The 15,629-nt window shown below is 39.4% G+C and overlaps 1 protein-coding gene across 1 annotated transcript in view; it reads right to left on the bottom strand.

Annotated features, from left to right (window-relative positions):
• Positions 1 to 1,112: 1,112 nt before the first annotated feature.
• PAN2 (PAN2-PAN3 deadenylation complex catalytic subunit PAN2) overlaps positions 1,113 to 15,629 on the bottom strand; it is a 65,413-nt gene continuing 50,896 nt past the window's right edge. Inside the window, exons 18-24 of the mRNA XM_080279361.1 lie at positions 12,778 to 12,905; positions 11,035 to 11,222; positions 10,058 to 10,281; positions 9,056 to 9,185; positions 6,537 to 6,758; positions 4,970 to 5,079; positions 1,113 to 1,506 (exon numbers count right to left, since the gene is read on the bottom strand). Of these exons, the coding sequence (XP_080135487.1) occupies positions 1,325 to 1,506; positions 4,970 to 5,079; positions 6,537 to 6,758; positions 9,056 to 9,185; positions 10,058 to 10,281; positions 11,035 to 11,222; positions 12,778 to 12,905 (1,184 nt within the window). The 3' untranslated portion in view covers positions 1,113 to 1,324. The remainder of the gene's footprint in view (positions 1,507 to 4,969; positions 5,080 to 6,536; positions 6,759 to 9,055; positions 9,186 to 10,057; positions 10,282 to 11,034; positions 11,223 to 12,777; positions 12,906 to 15,629) is intronic.

Raw genomic sequence — 15,629 nt, 5'->3', positions numbered from 1 at the left:
CAATTGAGATCTGACCAACAGGCAGCAAAATGGCAGGGGACACGGCAACATGGAGGTGATTTCTTTGTGGCCATCCCTTACAGGATGAAGATGTCTGGCAACAGACAGATAGACAACAGGCTTGGTCCGAAAAAGTTTGTGTTTTCTGGAACATGAATCTGGTGGAATGCAGGCTGAAGCTGCCCTCCTCCAGCAGCTCACCATTCTCCTTTACTGGGATATGGTGGGAGCTGAGGGATGTTTATAAATCTACTGCATGTTGTGGAGCTGTACAGCTATATTGGTGCCACCACATGAAGGTGCTCCTCACCAGCACCACTCAAGCAACATAAATGAAAGATAAATATAATATGAATAAGGAACAATTTATATATCCTCAAAGACCTCTTTATTTACAAACATTAAAATCTTCTATAAAAAAGAAAAGAAAATCCAAATAGCAGATCCTCAACATACTATATCTGTAATGTGACCAAATACACAGTGACACTTGTCTGCTAACTAGTGTGGCTCTTGTAGCTATATTCATCCTATCTGTATGATACAGTGGCCTTTCCTAAATTATTTATATTAAAAGTCTGCAGGTAATTATAGTAGAGTTGCGCTACTACTGTATACTGTACTTTATATCCAGGAACATGCCTAAACCAGTATTACCTAAATGTTTTCTATTACCAAACCAAAGTGATGTATAATGCTGAACACATGAAAGTTCCATGATGGCCACAATATCAAAACTGGGAATGTACAATGAACTTTCAAACTTAAAATCTTCACCTACCTCAAGCTGATGCACACTTTATCTCATTACTATATTTTGAGAAGGGCTCATTAAAACCATATACTACTTTAAAAATCTGGACTTTCATCAAAGCTTCACAAATTATAGATTATTATTTTCTCTCTGTACTGGTAAATACAAAAGTACAATTTTAGCTAATTTCTATGATAAAAAACAATACATTTACTGGCTAACAGATGCACCGCCATCAGATCTTACCTTCTACAAGCTTTTCCCATTTGCTTGTGCAATTCATCCTTAAAGTATTTAATACAAAAATATATCTAAGTACACACCACTTAAATATACCAAACCAACCAATTGATACCAACTTACCAACACATACGGCTGGGCAGCTCCAAGTTCAAACTACCGAGCCAGTGTTCTAACTGTTCTACTCGGTCTGCAGACCATGGTTAAGCAACAACTCTGCTCTACTCCATTCTGCTCTTATTTAAACTTACCAAGTGTACTATACCACAATCTGTGCAACTCCAGGTTCAATTTAATAAGCCTGTGTTCAACTCTGCTCTGCTCTGTCCCTCATTGTTCCTCCTCCTCTTCTCCTGGCACCTTCCACTGGGCCTTCTTACCAGCCTGGTAGAGATGTTGAACTTCCATCACCAGATCCCCACTGTTCTTCAGCTCACAGTACTTTTGATACAGAGCAAGGGCTGTTCTCGCATCTTCTATACTGTCATGTGTCACGCTTTGTATCTTCAGCTCTGTTACGGGTGAAGATCAATAAACTGTAATCAGCTTCAGAGTGAAATACATAACTTTTCTGATAAAATCACTGGTTAACTTACAAATTTCATTATAACGCAATCAATAGGACTATATTCAGATTAGAGGCTTCCCTCCCTCTCCACGGGGTTTGAGACAGCTTGGTTACGGTATTCATTTAGAGGACTGGGCTTCACTTGGGTGTTTCATTCAAGGTACTGCCATATAATTTCATTAGACTGGGGGATGCTGCTGTCATCTTAACTCTGTCAACCAGAGTATGTCAACTGTGTTCTATTCTAAATACAGTGTGATCTTTCACCTAACGAGTTCACATCTAATGAATTCGTATCTAACGACACTATTGGACCTCTACCCATATTTGTATCCAACAAGGAAATTTCTAACCTAACGAAAAAAGTCACGGGCCAGCGGTTCAAATCTGTCGCCACCCTGGCTGAGTGCGTGTCGAAAGGCATTACCTTTGCTACATAAACTAAACCGAGAGCTCAGTGAAACCTATCCAATGAAAGTGAATGAAAGAAGACAAACAGTTATCACTGAATATTTAAACAAATGACATGAGCTAGGGGAAGTTGTGGCAAATCTTGATGGAAATGAAGGACAAGAGACTGTGAGTGATGATGATAACATATAGAATCTTCTTGTGACATTCCTGACGACTTTTCTGGATTTGCTGGGAGGGAAAAGAATACAGACGAAAAGATAATGATACTTGGGAAGGCATCGTGAGAGGCTGTGAAGAGTGAAAGGAGGGAAAAGGGTGGTGGTGGTGACGTAGGTGAGGAAGAGGGAGGAGGAGCAGCCCAGTAGCCTCCCTTCCCACCTCAGATATCACCTTTCGTCTTACTCACGCACCGTATTCATCACTCACGGGTGAGTTATCCACACTATTTCTTCTCTAGTTTATATTTCATATCACTATGTATGATTACATGACATAAATTAATGCCAATAACTAACATAATGAGTGAAAATATGGTCAAACTAGGGGTTCAGTCCAATTTTTTTTATACCTATTATAATTTTCCCCATATGTTTGTGTATTCGCATCTAACGAATTCGCATATAATGAGTGTTTTTTGGTACCTATTACTCGTTAGATGTGAGACTTTACTGTAATCCCAAATTACTGTACTCAGCCTAGGAAAGATAGTCAGGTTGAAGGATCTGAAATAATCTAAATTAACCAGTTTCAGCTTAAAGACATTTTTTGTATTTTAGCTTGGCCACTGACAAACAATTTTGCATATTTTAAGGAACATATTATCAAGTACAAGAGATTAAGGGTTATAGCACACTTCTCAAAAGATGTAGGTATTTTAAAGAAACAAAATACTGTACCATAACCTACAGTTTTGCAATGAGGTACAGAAACTGGATGTGCTCTCTCCACAAAGATATTCTAAAGTCTAGCAGGACCATTGTTAATATTCTTAGGTCTGAGGTATACCATCATTTTCAGCCCCCTGTGATATGGTTCAGGCAGTGTGGTGATCAGTATAGGTAAAAAATGAAGACAGCATGATACAATTCCCACTTTACGTGCAATATCATGATATGGATTCACCACTGTTGTTGTTGTTGCTGTTGTGACCTCAGTAGACTGCAGGTTGAAGCTGCGCTTCAGCATGTTCATCCTCCTCAGTTTGAGGAACAGAGGGGTAGTTGAGGGATGTTTATAATACCAAGCCATGGAACCACCCAGTTTTATTGGTGTCACTACACAAAGAGGTTGTTGTTGTTGTTGTTGTTGTTTTAAATTACTGTTGCTGTTGTTGTGTTGCTTAACTCCAATCTGTCTGGCTGAGCAGCCCCTCTAACCACATGTAAATGAATGTTTTTGTGGAGCCCTCGTAGAGTTAAAGTACAGTACATACTTTACACCATGCAGGGATCCATTGCCCCCTCGTGGTAGACAGCATCTCACCAGGGTTGGAAGAGATCCTTCCCCATGGCGAGGTGCAAGGAAATATGAGGAGATTTGGCTCCCAGGTGGATGCTACAGTTCCTACACTCCACCCAAGGTGCACAGAGCCACAATGTGTTGGCTCCTCATCAGTAGCACTCAATTGCAATTTCAAATAATATGATAATGGTATGCTGTTTTAAAAAGACACTTCTGACATCACACTGGTGCTCATCAATATTCAAAAGTACTGTACTACAAACACTCAAATATTCACTCTCAATCACCACCAAATCATATCCACAGTACATGAAGCAATCAACTACAGTCAGTTTTTAAATGTGGATATCCTGAATGGAAAAACAATTAATGTAACATGGCTTGATAGCACATACAGTGGACAACAAAGCAAGCAACAACAGAGCTGATCATGAACCAGTACTGTACATCACAAGTCTATCTTCATACAGTAATCCCTCAAATATCTGGATGGCCATTACCCAGACAATCCATTACCCAGATCCTGTGATCCGGCTGTTCAAAACCGTTATTCGTACATTTTTTCATAATATCTGAACAAAATGCTTGTGTCCAAGTGGAAATTATGGTCGCATCAACATTTTCGTGCCCAGCTGGGTGGGAATAACCTTGTTGCACCGCCCTGTCTGGCTGGATTGTTCACCCACCAACCACTGGAGAGACTCTCGGTCGTTCTCATTTCCCATGCAGGTCCCATACTGTAAACAGCTCCCCTTGGACAGTTGTTATGGCAGTGCACAGTGGCTTTTGTGGCTATTTTCTACCTGCTGCTGGCCTTGCTATTCCTTGCATGCCTCATTCTAGGGTGTATGATGATGGCCTCTTCACCAGAGAAAAGGAAGAGGGAAGTGTTGACTCTGAAGAAGCAGGAGATCCTGGGTAAAACTGATGGGGTATGGTTGAATCTTGAGTGTTAACTTTGATTTTATTCTGGCTTGAGGTATTGTACCTTGATTTTATTGTATTTTACCATGATTTTATTCCATCCTATCATCATGTTTTGACTGCATTTTTCTTGTGTAGCCACTTTTTTTTTTTTTTTTTTTTTTATGTCACTGCAGGGTATGGCCCTGCTGTAGTGATTGCTTGTCTGCGGTTGATGGGTCTGCTTGATGATGGTAATTGCTTGGCTGTGGTTTTCAGGTCTGCTTGACCAGACAGAGTGGTGTTAAACAACAGGAACAAGTGTTGTACAATGTAATATAGTGGCCTTTTAAACTGGCTTTCAAAGTTAGGCTATGTATGAATGGCGGTCAGGGGAGAAGTTCATTATCCAGATGAGCCATTACCCGGACCTGCCTTTGGCTCTATGACGCTGGATAATTTGAGGGATTACTGTACTTCAGAATTTCCATCAAGTTTTATTATCCTACTTCAGTATCAATTTTCTAAACACATGATAACTGAGAATAATAAAGGGAACAAAAAAAAAAAAGAGGCAGGCAAAAGACAAAGAATATAAAGTGCCAAATACAAATTCAAAATGGACCTACTTAGGAAGTGCCACGCAAGGAACTTAAGTGAGACCATGCGGTTGTGAGACATATGGAATAGATGCACAGTATCGATGAGCTGTGAAGGCGGCACAGTCATGTTGATCACCCTAAGGATGAAAGCAAAAAGTCATGGTCAGATTTTAAGCGCTGAATACAAAGTAATGTACATTAATTATATATTGGACAGTAATTCCTCACTTAACAATATGGATGTTTTTCTAAAAGCAACCATGTTAAGTGAAAACTACGTGAAGCAAAACCTGTGTTCCAGTATGAAAGATTATCTTCTCAAATATTAAAAAAATAATATTCAGGGAAGCAAATGTATACAGTATGATGTTGATTTACTGTATCTGTATGTACAGTGCTCCCTTGGTTATCGCACACTTCGACGTATTGGTCTTCATTACCAATGCAAGATGAAAATCTGCACTCCTGCCATTATCACACAATTTTTGGCTAAAAACAACATTATCGTGCACCTGAGCTGGTTTCTTCTGATGGTGCAGTGTATGTGGTTTCTGATGGCTCTAAGGGATTCAAAGCCGAGGCCCTACTCGAGGAGTTAATCCCAGGTGGTGGATTCAGACCACTGACTCTCCATGCCCTAGCCTCAGAACCCTTTACCTCAAGCACATCTCAGGTCTCTCTGTGATACATGTTTCTTCCTTATTGGCCCTTTCCAACACTTTCTATTCACCTAACCAAGCCTATGTGCATTCCTGATACTTACCGTGACAGTATGTATGCATTTAATGGGTCAAAATTGTTGTAAAAAGGAAAATTTGGGACTGCACTTGGGATGCCAGGTACCAATTAGGATAAATCCCATAGGTTCTGTGCATTCATTATTGCACATTTCTTTATCAAACACTAGGCTTGGTAACAATTATGTGCAACAGCCAAGGGATTACTGTATTAAATGTTACAGTCGATAAGCAATATAAGATAAGCGCTGCAATAAAGGCCAGTGTGAACTGTTTCGACTCAGACCATTTACTGTACATGCTGACCACTTAACCTGTACACTACTATCCACACTGATCCACGCTTCCAGTTCAAGTGAGGGGAACAACTATCCCCACATCTCAAGCACTGCACATAAATCATTTAATTTAATTACATTCATAAAGGCTTCAACATGCCTGCATGCTTCAGACTTGGTCACCTAATGGCAGCTCACCATGCTGCTCGAATTCTGGCAGACTCCTTATTCAGTCCCTTATCCCTGAGGTCACACTCTATGACTTAGTCCTAGGTCGTTTTTGGCCTGTCTCTCACAACCCTATCACCGATGTTCACACTTCTCACTTTCTGCACCTGCTGTTTATACATAGACACATGAGTTACATCATACATTACATTTGCAGGCTCCTGGCCTTTGATTCTTTTTTCCTTGCATAAAAAAAAAAAAATACAGGACTATTTTTCTCTCAAACAGAATATCAAAAAAGGGAAATCTGTAAACTTTTTCCAAAACTAGAAAAAAAAAAGAAAAAAGAAAAAAAAGAAAAGCTCTGTGAACACTTACTATACAACCAACTATGGATTACAATGAACTTACCTAAAGTCATTCTTCAAGCCATGCCCAACAAATTTAACTCCTTTATCAACCAGATATCTGAGCTTGACATAAGTGGATTTCAGGGTTGTAAGGTGCTTCTGAGAAAAATTGGCATCCAAGTCCCCAGGTTTGATGCCAGAGAACTGTGTGAGGTAGTCAACCACTTGTTCCTGGGTGGAAATGTAGTCATCCAGGAATGGAGTACCTTCTAGTGGTCCCTGCCTGCAAAGTAAACCACTTTACTCACTGTTGAAGTACAAGAACACAATCATAAACAGGCAGTCTTCATTCATATTATACTGTACATGTTCAAAGCTACCAACTCATTCCATACAACAGCTGGTATAAAATATAACAGAAAAAAAATGTCAAAGAAAATGACTTGTAATATTTACTGTAAAGTATCATACTTTATCCCAAATTTCTGTTATGTACCAAATCTGTTCACTGAAAAAAAAAAAAAAAAAAAAAAAAAAAAAAAAAAAAAATGAAATGGCTTGCAGTGAGATGGAGCAAGGAGTCTGTGGGCTTGAATGGCAAATGACTAGATTCATGGACATTAGGCAATGCTGATAGTTCTACTTATATTCTCTTCTACTTCTATTTTTAGATCATACTCCTCCCATTTATCACACACACACACACACACAGAAAGAGAGAGAGAGAGAGAGAGAGACGGGGGAGAATGATGGAGACAAACAGGAAAAAAAGTAAACAAAAACAAAGACAAAGATGGAAACAAAGATGATGATGATGACAAAAACAACAGCGATGATGTTAATCAATATACAGTAATCATTAAGTCTTTTCTTATCTACTGAGTCAAGTGCTCTGCAAAACTGACATCACCATTATCTTCCCAACTCTCCTCCCATTCAAGGATGGGTGAAGTAGGGTCCAGAATGCAAGGGGAACAATCCCAGTTGTCAGTGTGTATAGGCTGTGACCTCCAAATAAGGTACTTAAATTCAATTCCTGGAGATGTATTGTGAATCATGATCATCCAGTATTCAATAACTCAATTTAAGTTGTACAGCAGACCCTCATTACATTATGAATAGGTATGCAACAAACTGCTTGTATGATGACAAAAAAGTTAGGACCTTTTTTCAATGTATGACAGCATTTTTGCTTATACAATCAGTTTGAGCCTTTTATGCCTCACTTGTCAATGTATGATCATTGTTTTTGCTTATACACTCACCAACATGCAAGCTTACAGTAATATGTTTAGTTCAAGTTGGCCTTCAACTCACTAATCTCATGTATGGTAGTGACAACTGTGCTGTGCTGGAGTTTAAGAAGCAAGTGAAATGCAGTAAAGTGAAATAACTACCAGCTTTGGTGAGCTACAAACTTGTTTTAGGCTTATTTTGGGTGGTAAGCAACAAGTGAAGTGCAGTGAATTGAAATAACTACAAGTTTGGATGAGTTGGAAACTTGCTTTTTGACCTGTTGGGTGGGTGAGCCTTGGCAAAAAACATATCCCCACTGAACCCTCCCATAACCAACTTGATATTCCATAAATCATTATGTGATGGCTTCACTCAATTGCATCTTCATAATAAGAAGAAAAGATGGTGTGCTGTATTATCATCACCGCCATCATCCTGAACTCTATTCTCACCTAAACCGGTTAGGTTGGATCCCAAATCTGGGATAGATAAAATTAACAAGTGCATTCAGTATTGCCGTGCAATACAAAGTCCCCTACCGAATGATAACCATACATATTATGTAACTGACCTCTGGAGTACATAGGTGGTTGTTCTGCTTGACACACCATCATGGTAGGGGGAATAATTGTGTGAAGTTATGTTGAAATCTGTCCATGCATAGGGAAGTTACAGAGCAGAAATTAAATTGCAGATGGGCTGACATACTGATGGAACTGCGCAAAACTATAACTCCTAACCAGTTTCAACGGTAGGGGACTAAAAAAAGGCAGGCCCAATGAAATGGGACAAACAATCATTCATACATCATTCAAGTCTCTGGAATCCTAACTCCACTTCACAGGTCTAATCATCTGCACTTTATTTTATTTTTCTTTACCGATGTACATCATATACATCAACTAGACTTAGTCATTCCATCAAACATCAGTTTAATAAAAAGGAGTACAAAACATCTATCATGCTCCTTTGTAAATACTGAATCCAACTAACCAGATCTTTCATCAATATCTTAACTTCATCAGCTAGGGTACTATACCACACTCATACATCACATCTGTCCATCTTTTCTTGGCCTACCGAAAACAATTTCTGACAGCACATGCCTGATCAGCTTCTAGTTACAAAATAGATTATGTGGATAATAAATACTATACAGATGCATACTAATTTTACGAAAAATTTCAAGATGCAAATTGGTATCAGCACCTATAAACAATGTACTGCATTTGAGAAGAACAACTGTGAGCTGAGTTTAATTTTAGACTATGAAAACCTATGACTGACAATGACTGACATGATATTAATATTTGGTTAACAAGTATATAGTGGAATATATCATACCCTCTGATGCATGTGATCCTGGCAACTGATTTATGTGAAGGCTTGATTGTAGTTCTTGTTCCATCACTACGGATTTCTGCCTCCTCCTGGTGAAGGTTTACAAACTCAGCATCCATAGCTACCAAGTCCCCTGTTGAAATAAAATACAAGTTGTTGTTGCTGGATACTCATGACTTGTTCTGGGAGAGTAAACCTGCAGCATTGAGATAGATGACTGATTCTCAAATGCACTATCTGATCATCAATCAGTAATGAAAGTAATATTAACTAATACAATAATGAAAAAGATCACAGCCTATCCCCCTATAGGATGCATGGACCCCAAGGCTAATGCATGTACAGATCTGTACATAAAATACAGAAGGCCCTTCAGTAAGCAGAAAACTGAACTACAAAGATCTGCATATATAGCACAGCAAATCTGTTATGAGCCTGATGTTTTCCTGGGTAAATGAGTATGAACAAAGCAAACAATAAAATCATGTCTGATAGTCCACTGGGTTGAGGCACTCCAGCCAACAGTGGCCCATAATATTTAAGTCAAAAGGGAGGCTGGGTATTACTGTATATATAATGCTGCTCAGGGACAGGTGACTGATCATTCCTGACATAAATGTTTGTGCTGAGAACCCTAAACACAGGTCTCTATGCTCCTAATGGGGCACTAAAAGCCTGGATGATGAATTTATTTGGGAACAGGTCAAAGAGGACTTACCCCCAATTAAACTTTTAACCCAAATGAATATCACTCTTCCACCTTATATATTACTGTACTGCAATATCTTGGCATAAATATGCACCCCTGATCATGTGAGAGAGAGAGAGAGAGAGAGAGAGAGAGAGAGAGAGACTCATGACATGTTAGTTAATGCATGGAATTCCAAACGTGAAAATCTAAAGAATGCTCTCCCACATTAATGTCACCATTATCTTCAATGTAATGCAATATTTTCCATCTTTGCTCATAACTATACAATTAAAACCAAGTACAAGAAAAAAAACCTTCTCCAGGCATTTCATCTGCTGTGAGTGGAGTGAAGGTGATCCTCTTCCTGCCACGCTGAGCAAGAGACTTGTCCTCCCCAAAGACATCAACGGTAATGGGGTTGATTGGTTCGATGGTGTCATACTGTGGGGGTGGATGGGTTCGTTGCCAGTATAGCACACATGGCGTCTTCCACCCACATGGGAACCACACTGCCTCTTCTGCTGGGATTGGCTGGATGCTGAAGTCACAATAGGTCAGTTACCATCTTAGCAGAAGGCTTACTTCAAAGCATGGTAAAACACTGACAAGCTGAACTGACTATGATCCCATCATTTTCATGCCAGAATAAGAAGTAATCTGACATGAAAATTAATTGTTGAGCAGTAACTTCTAATAGATCTCACCAGTGCCACACAGCTTACTCTTACTGTAAAGCAGAGTGCAAATTAATACTTACCAAAGTGCCCTCTTTATCACCATCTTAACCTATCATGCTTCTGCCACATATTGCAATGACAAAAGAGGTGTCAATCTCTGTCCGCAGTGTCGTGTTCAGGGACATACATAAAGCAGAAAACAAGCATTAATCACTCTCTCCAATAACTGGCATATCACAACACATGTATGAGCATATCAGACCTAACAAACAAGCTGTATAATGGGATGGGCCAAGATATATCAAAATGGTGTTACAATGAAAGGACTACAAGTTAAATGGAAGAGAACCGTTGAACAATTTACAGTATATGTGAGAGAACAAAATAATGACTGACAGAGGAAGAGACATGTATGTACAGGGCAGACTGCAGATTCTTAACAGGCATGATCACCCCTTCTAGAGTAGTTCCTAGGAAGAAACAATATGTAATGAAGACTGACAATGGTTTAGAGATCAGTAATGAACACTATTCAGTACTACATATCTCTCAGTACTGTACATCTAAGGAAGCTGCAAAGCAACAGTTCAACTATAAACCACAAAGCAACCCACCTGATGTCATTGAACAAATACCAGTGAGAGACTGAAGAAACTTTGGCACGAACATGATAGCTGGGGCCAACCTTGATGCAGGCCACTAGGTTGTTCTTATCAGGGAAGCGAGGGTCAGCTATGTGCGAGACAACGCCAACAAGCTCATACACCATTCCTTTCCCGCTGTTTTTGGCCGCTGTTTCCAGCTTTGGTGGAAAATACAAAAGATCATTATATTACTTTAATATAACTGTTTTGGGATGTACTAAAAACCTGTGGCACTTGTGAGAAATACTGTATTCTAATTCAAGTAAAGAGAGTCTGATGGTTGGTGAAATTTAGCTACAGCACATACGACAAAGAACACCTGAGTACAACAAATTACCAAATGAACATCATGGCTTTTGCCATCTCAGCACAATTGGTATACCTGGTTATGAGGTGCAACTCTACATTATAGCATGCTTGTATTAGCACAGTATATGAAGTTTATCATGGTATTTACATCTAAAACACCATATAGTAGTTTTTTGTACTTGTGGATTCAATGGGCAATTTTCACATGCTTAGATTGTTGTAGTACGATGCTTAGTGTTGGAGTTCCTCCTCTGCCTACTGTAAACTGATTTACCATCAGTAATATGAAAGCTGGCATATTTCCATGTATGTGTGGAAATACTGGTAGGAGGCTAAGGGAGTGACATTATGAGTTTGCCTCGGTGCCTCCCACTGGCTAAAATCACTATGGGTAGAAACTGAACTCCTATTTGTTTACATCTGTTGGCTATCCAGTGACAGGGATAGGCTTATGTTTCTAGCTATGCATTAAATAAGGCATGTTTTGCAATAATAAATCTTATTCCTTTATCATCATAATCATTCTGCCCCCCCCCCCCCTCCAAACCTGTGGGTGGGACAAGGTAAGGTCATTGAAGCAAGGAAAAAGAAAGAACATGATAGTGGGAGAACTAGTCAACAGCAAGCCCAATGACATGAGCCACACACCCATTCACTCCCCATTCAAAACCCTGGAAGTCTGGCTCCACCTCACAGGTACACCACACATAGCTTCATAACTGCCTATCAGACATAGTTAATATGATACGTGTCAAGTTGAAAAAGGGATGCCAAACCCTTGTCATGCACTTCTCCATACAAATTCATCCAACCAACTCAATCTGTTGTCAGTTCCCTAGCCTCATCTGTCTCTATACCTATTTTTCACAAACATTTAACCATTTCTACCTTTTCAGTCCACAAAGCCTCCTCTCACTTGCACTCCTATATGCCCTTTTCATCAGTCTATTTATGCCCCATTTCTCTGTATGACCCCACCATTTAAGCATGTTATCTTCAATTATGCTGTCCAAAGTTCATTTCTCACACATCTTTCATGACTCACATTATTGTACTCTATATCCTATTTTTTTATTTCTTGTCCTATTTCTGCCAATATCATGTACTGTACTGCTGTAGCGGGAAATTATGCATTAACCCTTTTTCAGACAGGGGCTTCCCTCTGATAAGTTAAATCACAGAAAAAAGCCAACTGCCTTATAGCACTGAAAGATCTGCTGATTTCCAGTCAATGTTACTTATATCTCAAAATGAATATTATTTTGTATACAGTGTTTTCTAACAATGCTTCTTTTAACATTCAGCTCCTGAAAAGTACGACCAAGACAATCACACAAAAAATAATCTGTACTATCACTAAAGCAACAGTATGACAAATGGAAGGCTATTATCAAATATGAGTACCTCAGCTTTAGGAATGTCTGCAAGTGATACAGTGCCATCTGGGTTGATTGTTGCTCTCATGCCTAATGGGACCCAAGAGTGCTCCATTGTTTGGTCCAGCAGGCTGAGTACATGCATTACACCACCATCTGTAATCAAGGATTATCATCACCATCATCATGGTCATCACCTTTTTCGATTCCATGCATGTTTTGCACGTACATAACGAGAGTCAGACAGGTTTACGTGATATCATTCCTCCACCTTGCTCTTGCACCAACACTCTAGTAATAATGTACCTCTAAAATCTATGGTAAACACACACCACCTTGCCCTATGTCTTGCTCCATCTATATCTATGTTGAAGGTTTGGTACCTCTACTCAGGGCTGTGAAGGTGGAGTTGGAGTCAGAAGCAATTACAGTGATGCTGGAGTTGGAGTTGGTGCAAAAAGTCCCGATTTCGACTACCTATCTCTATCTATATACCTAGGCTGCTTCCCCCAAGGAAAGGGACTACCAACAAAGATATTTTAAACATGATGTAGACGTAATGTGGAGCTATTGGCTTTCGAATGACAGCTCCTTCAGTTTTATTTCTTGTTGCTGCTGCTGCTCTTTTTTCTTTTATTTTCCACATTTTATTTAGGACTTGTTGTTGTCCTCCAGTTCTTTGTTTATGTTGACCATAAACACTGGTACTGCCAATTGTTGACAGAACAAGAAGAGAATATAAACAGACATCACAATCAGCAGATCTCCCACTGACTGAACGTGTCTGGATAATTTCTTGATTCTAGAATCTCGGGGTGAGTTCTTTAATATGAAATTACTAGGAACGAAATGGTTATAGCATAATGTGTAATTTGAGGTGTCTGCCAGTGCCTGTAAGCTGTGAGATGGGAATTCTGACCATGTGTAAGTCACCGAAGACCCATCATGGCAAATATTTGCAAAGAAAGTCTAAGGGGTCAGAGTCGGAGTTGGAGTCGGGTGTTTTGGGTACCAACTCCACAGCCCTGACACTAATGTATATATGCCATACCAGTGTACCTTACATTACTATGTCAGACCCAAAGCAGCAGAGGTAATTTACCTGAATATCACCTATGAAAATGTGGACAACTACCTGTAAAATGTACGCAAACAAACTGGGGTCTAAGTACAGTATATATACCGTGAACCGGGGTGAATTCGGACACGGGGTGGCTTCGGACGAAATTTGCATAAAAAGATTAAATGCTACGCAGCTGCTAAACGAAGAAAGATATCGCATATCTTTAAACTGGATAATGTTCCATAGGTTTTGTAAAATGTTATGTATAATTATCTTTTTAAAATATTATTTTCCACTGGTGAATATATTGTAATAAAGACAATGCTATTTTTTGGTGAAAAAATGAAAACGGGAAAACTTGGTCTGGTGTGAACGAATCATAACAAACCGCACGCTTATACACATCTAGAGGTTTACTTTAACGTCTAACTTGAAGATTGGAACAGAGAAAGGGTTAAAATCTGCAATTTAAATGTATGTAAACATGACATGAGTGAATGTGTACGGATTTTTGGGATTTAAAGGGGTGACTTCGGACAATGGATATTTAAAGGGCTGAGGTCAGACAGCATATCTAATTTGCTTTCTTTATATGTAATAAAACATATTTTGTACAATGTACATAGTCTGCATGCTTATCTTTGTTTTTGCATTTATATAACAGATGATGTGTGAGATGAACTAAGCCACAATGCCTCGAAATTACAAGAGAGTGAGTGTATCTACCAGTGATGGTAGAAGACACTATACGGTGGAACGCCGTGGCAGCCTTTTAGAGTGTGCTAGTGCAGACGTACGTGATGGAAAGTTAAGTGTCAGACAGGCTGCTAAGAAATATGATGTTTCTAAAAGTACTTTACATGACTATATGACAAAGAAACATGTAAAAAAACCAGGTGGACAAACTGTCTTTACTCCAGAAGAAGAACTACATATTGTGAACCGAGTCACTACACTGGGAGAATGGGGTCTGCCTATTGACACTTTTGAACTGCGAATGTTAATAAAGTGCTACTTAGACGAACGTGGGATTACTGTGAAACGCTTCAAGAACAATCTTCCTGGAACTGATTGGAGTTCGTGTTTTCTGTTGCGCCACAAAAACAAACTGGCTCAGAGGGTATCTCAGAATATTAAAGTTGCACGTGCTAAAGTCGGTCCAATTGAAATCAATCAATATTTTGATAATCTTGAAAAAACACTGAAAGATGTGCCTCCTAGTAACATCATTAACTATGATGAAACCAATCTCTCTGATGACCCAGGAAACAAGAAAATCTTAGTTCGCCGAGGTACCAGATATCCAGAGAGGGTAATGAACCACACAAAATCCAACATCTCCATCATGTTCTCTTGTTCCGGATCTGGAAAGATGCTTCCACCATATGTGGTGTACAAGGCAGTAAACTTGTACAACACTTGGACAGAAGGTGGCCCTTCAAATGTGCGATACAACAGGACAGACAGCGGGTGGTTCGACAGTAATACGTTTGAGGACTGGTTCTTTAAAGTTGGATTACCTCATGCAAAACGTCAGGACGGCAAAGTAGTGTTCATAGGGGATAATTTAGCTAGCCACCTTTCTCTGTCTGTTGTGGAAGCTTGTGAGGAGCACAACATTGATTTTGTTTTATTGCCCCCAATTCTACACATCTCACCCAACCCTTAGATGTTGCTGTCTTCCGTGCAGTGAAAACTCATTAGCGTAAAATTCTAAGTGAATTCAAAACATCAAGTATTGGAAGAAGAAGTGTATCCCTTCCAAAATCAGAGTTCCCAAAGCTTCTAGGACAACTGCTCAATAGAATAAGTGATAA

This window comes from Coenobita brevimanus, chromosome 78, assembly GCF_032717465.1.
Source record: "Coenobita brevimanus isolate Jiangsu-jjx chromosome 78, ASM3271746v2, whole genome shotgun sequence".
Classification (NCBI taxonomy): Eukaryota; Metazoa; Arthropoda; class Malacostraca; order Decapoda; family Coenobitidae; genus Coenobita; species Coenobita brevimanus.
This window is presented reverse-complemented; position numbering and strand designations above follow the sequence as displayed.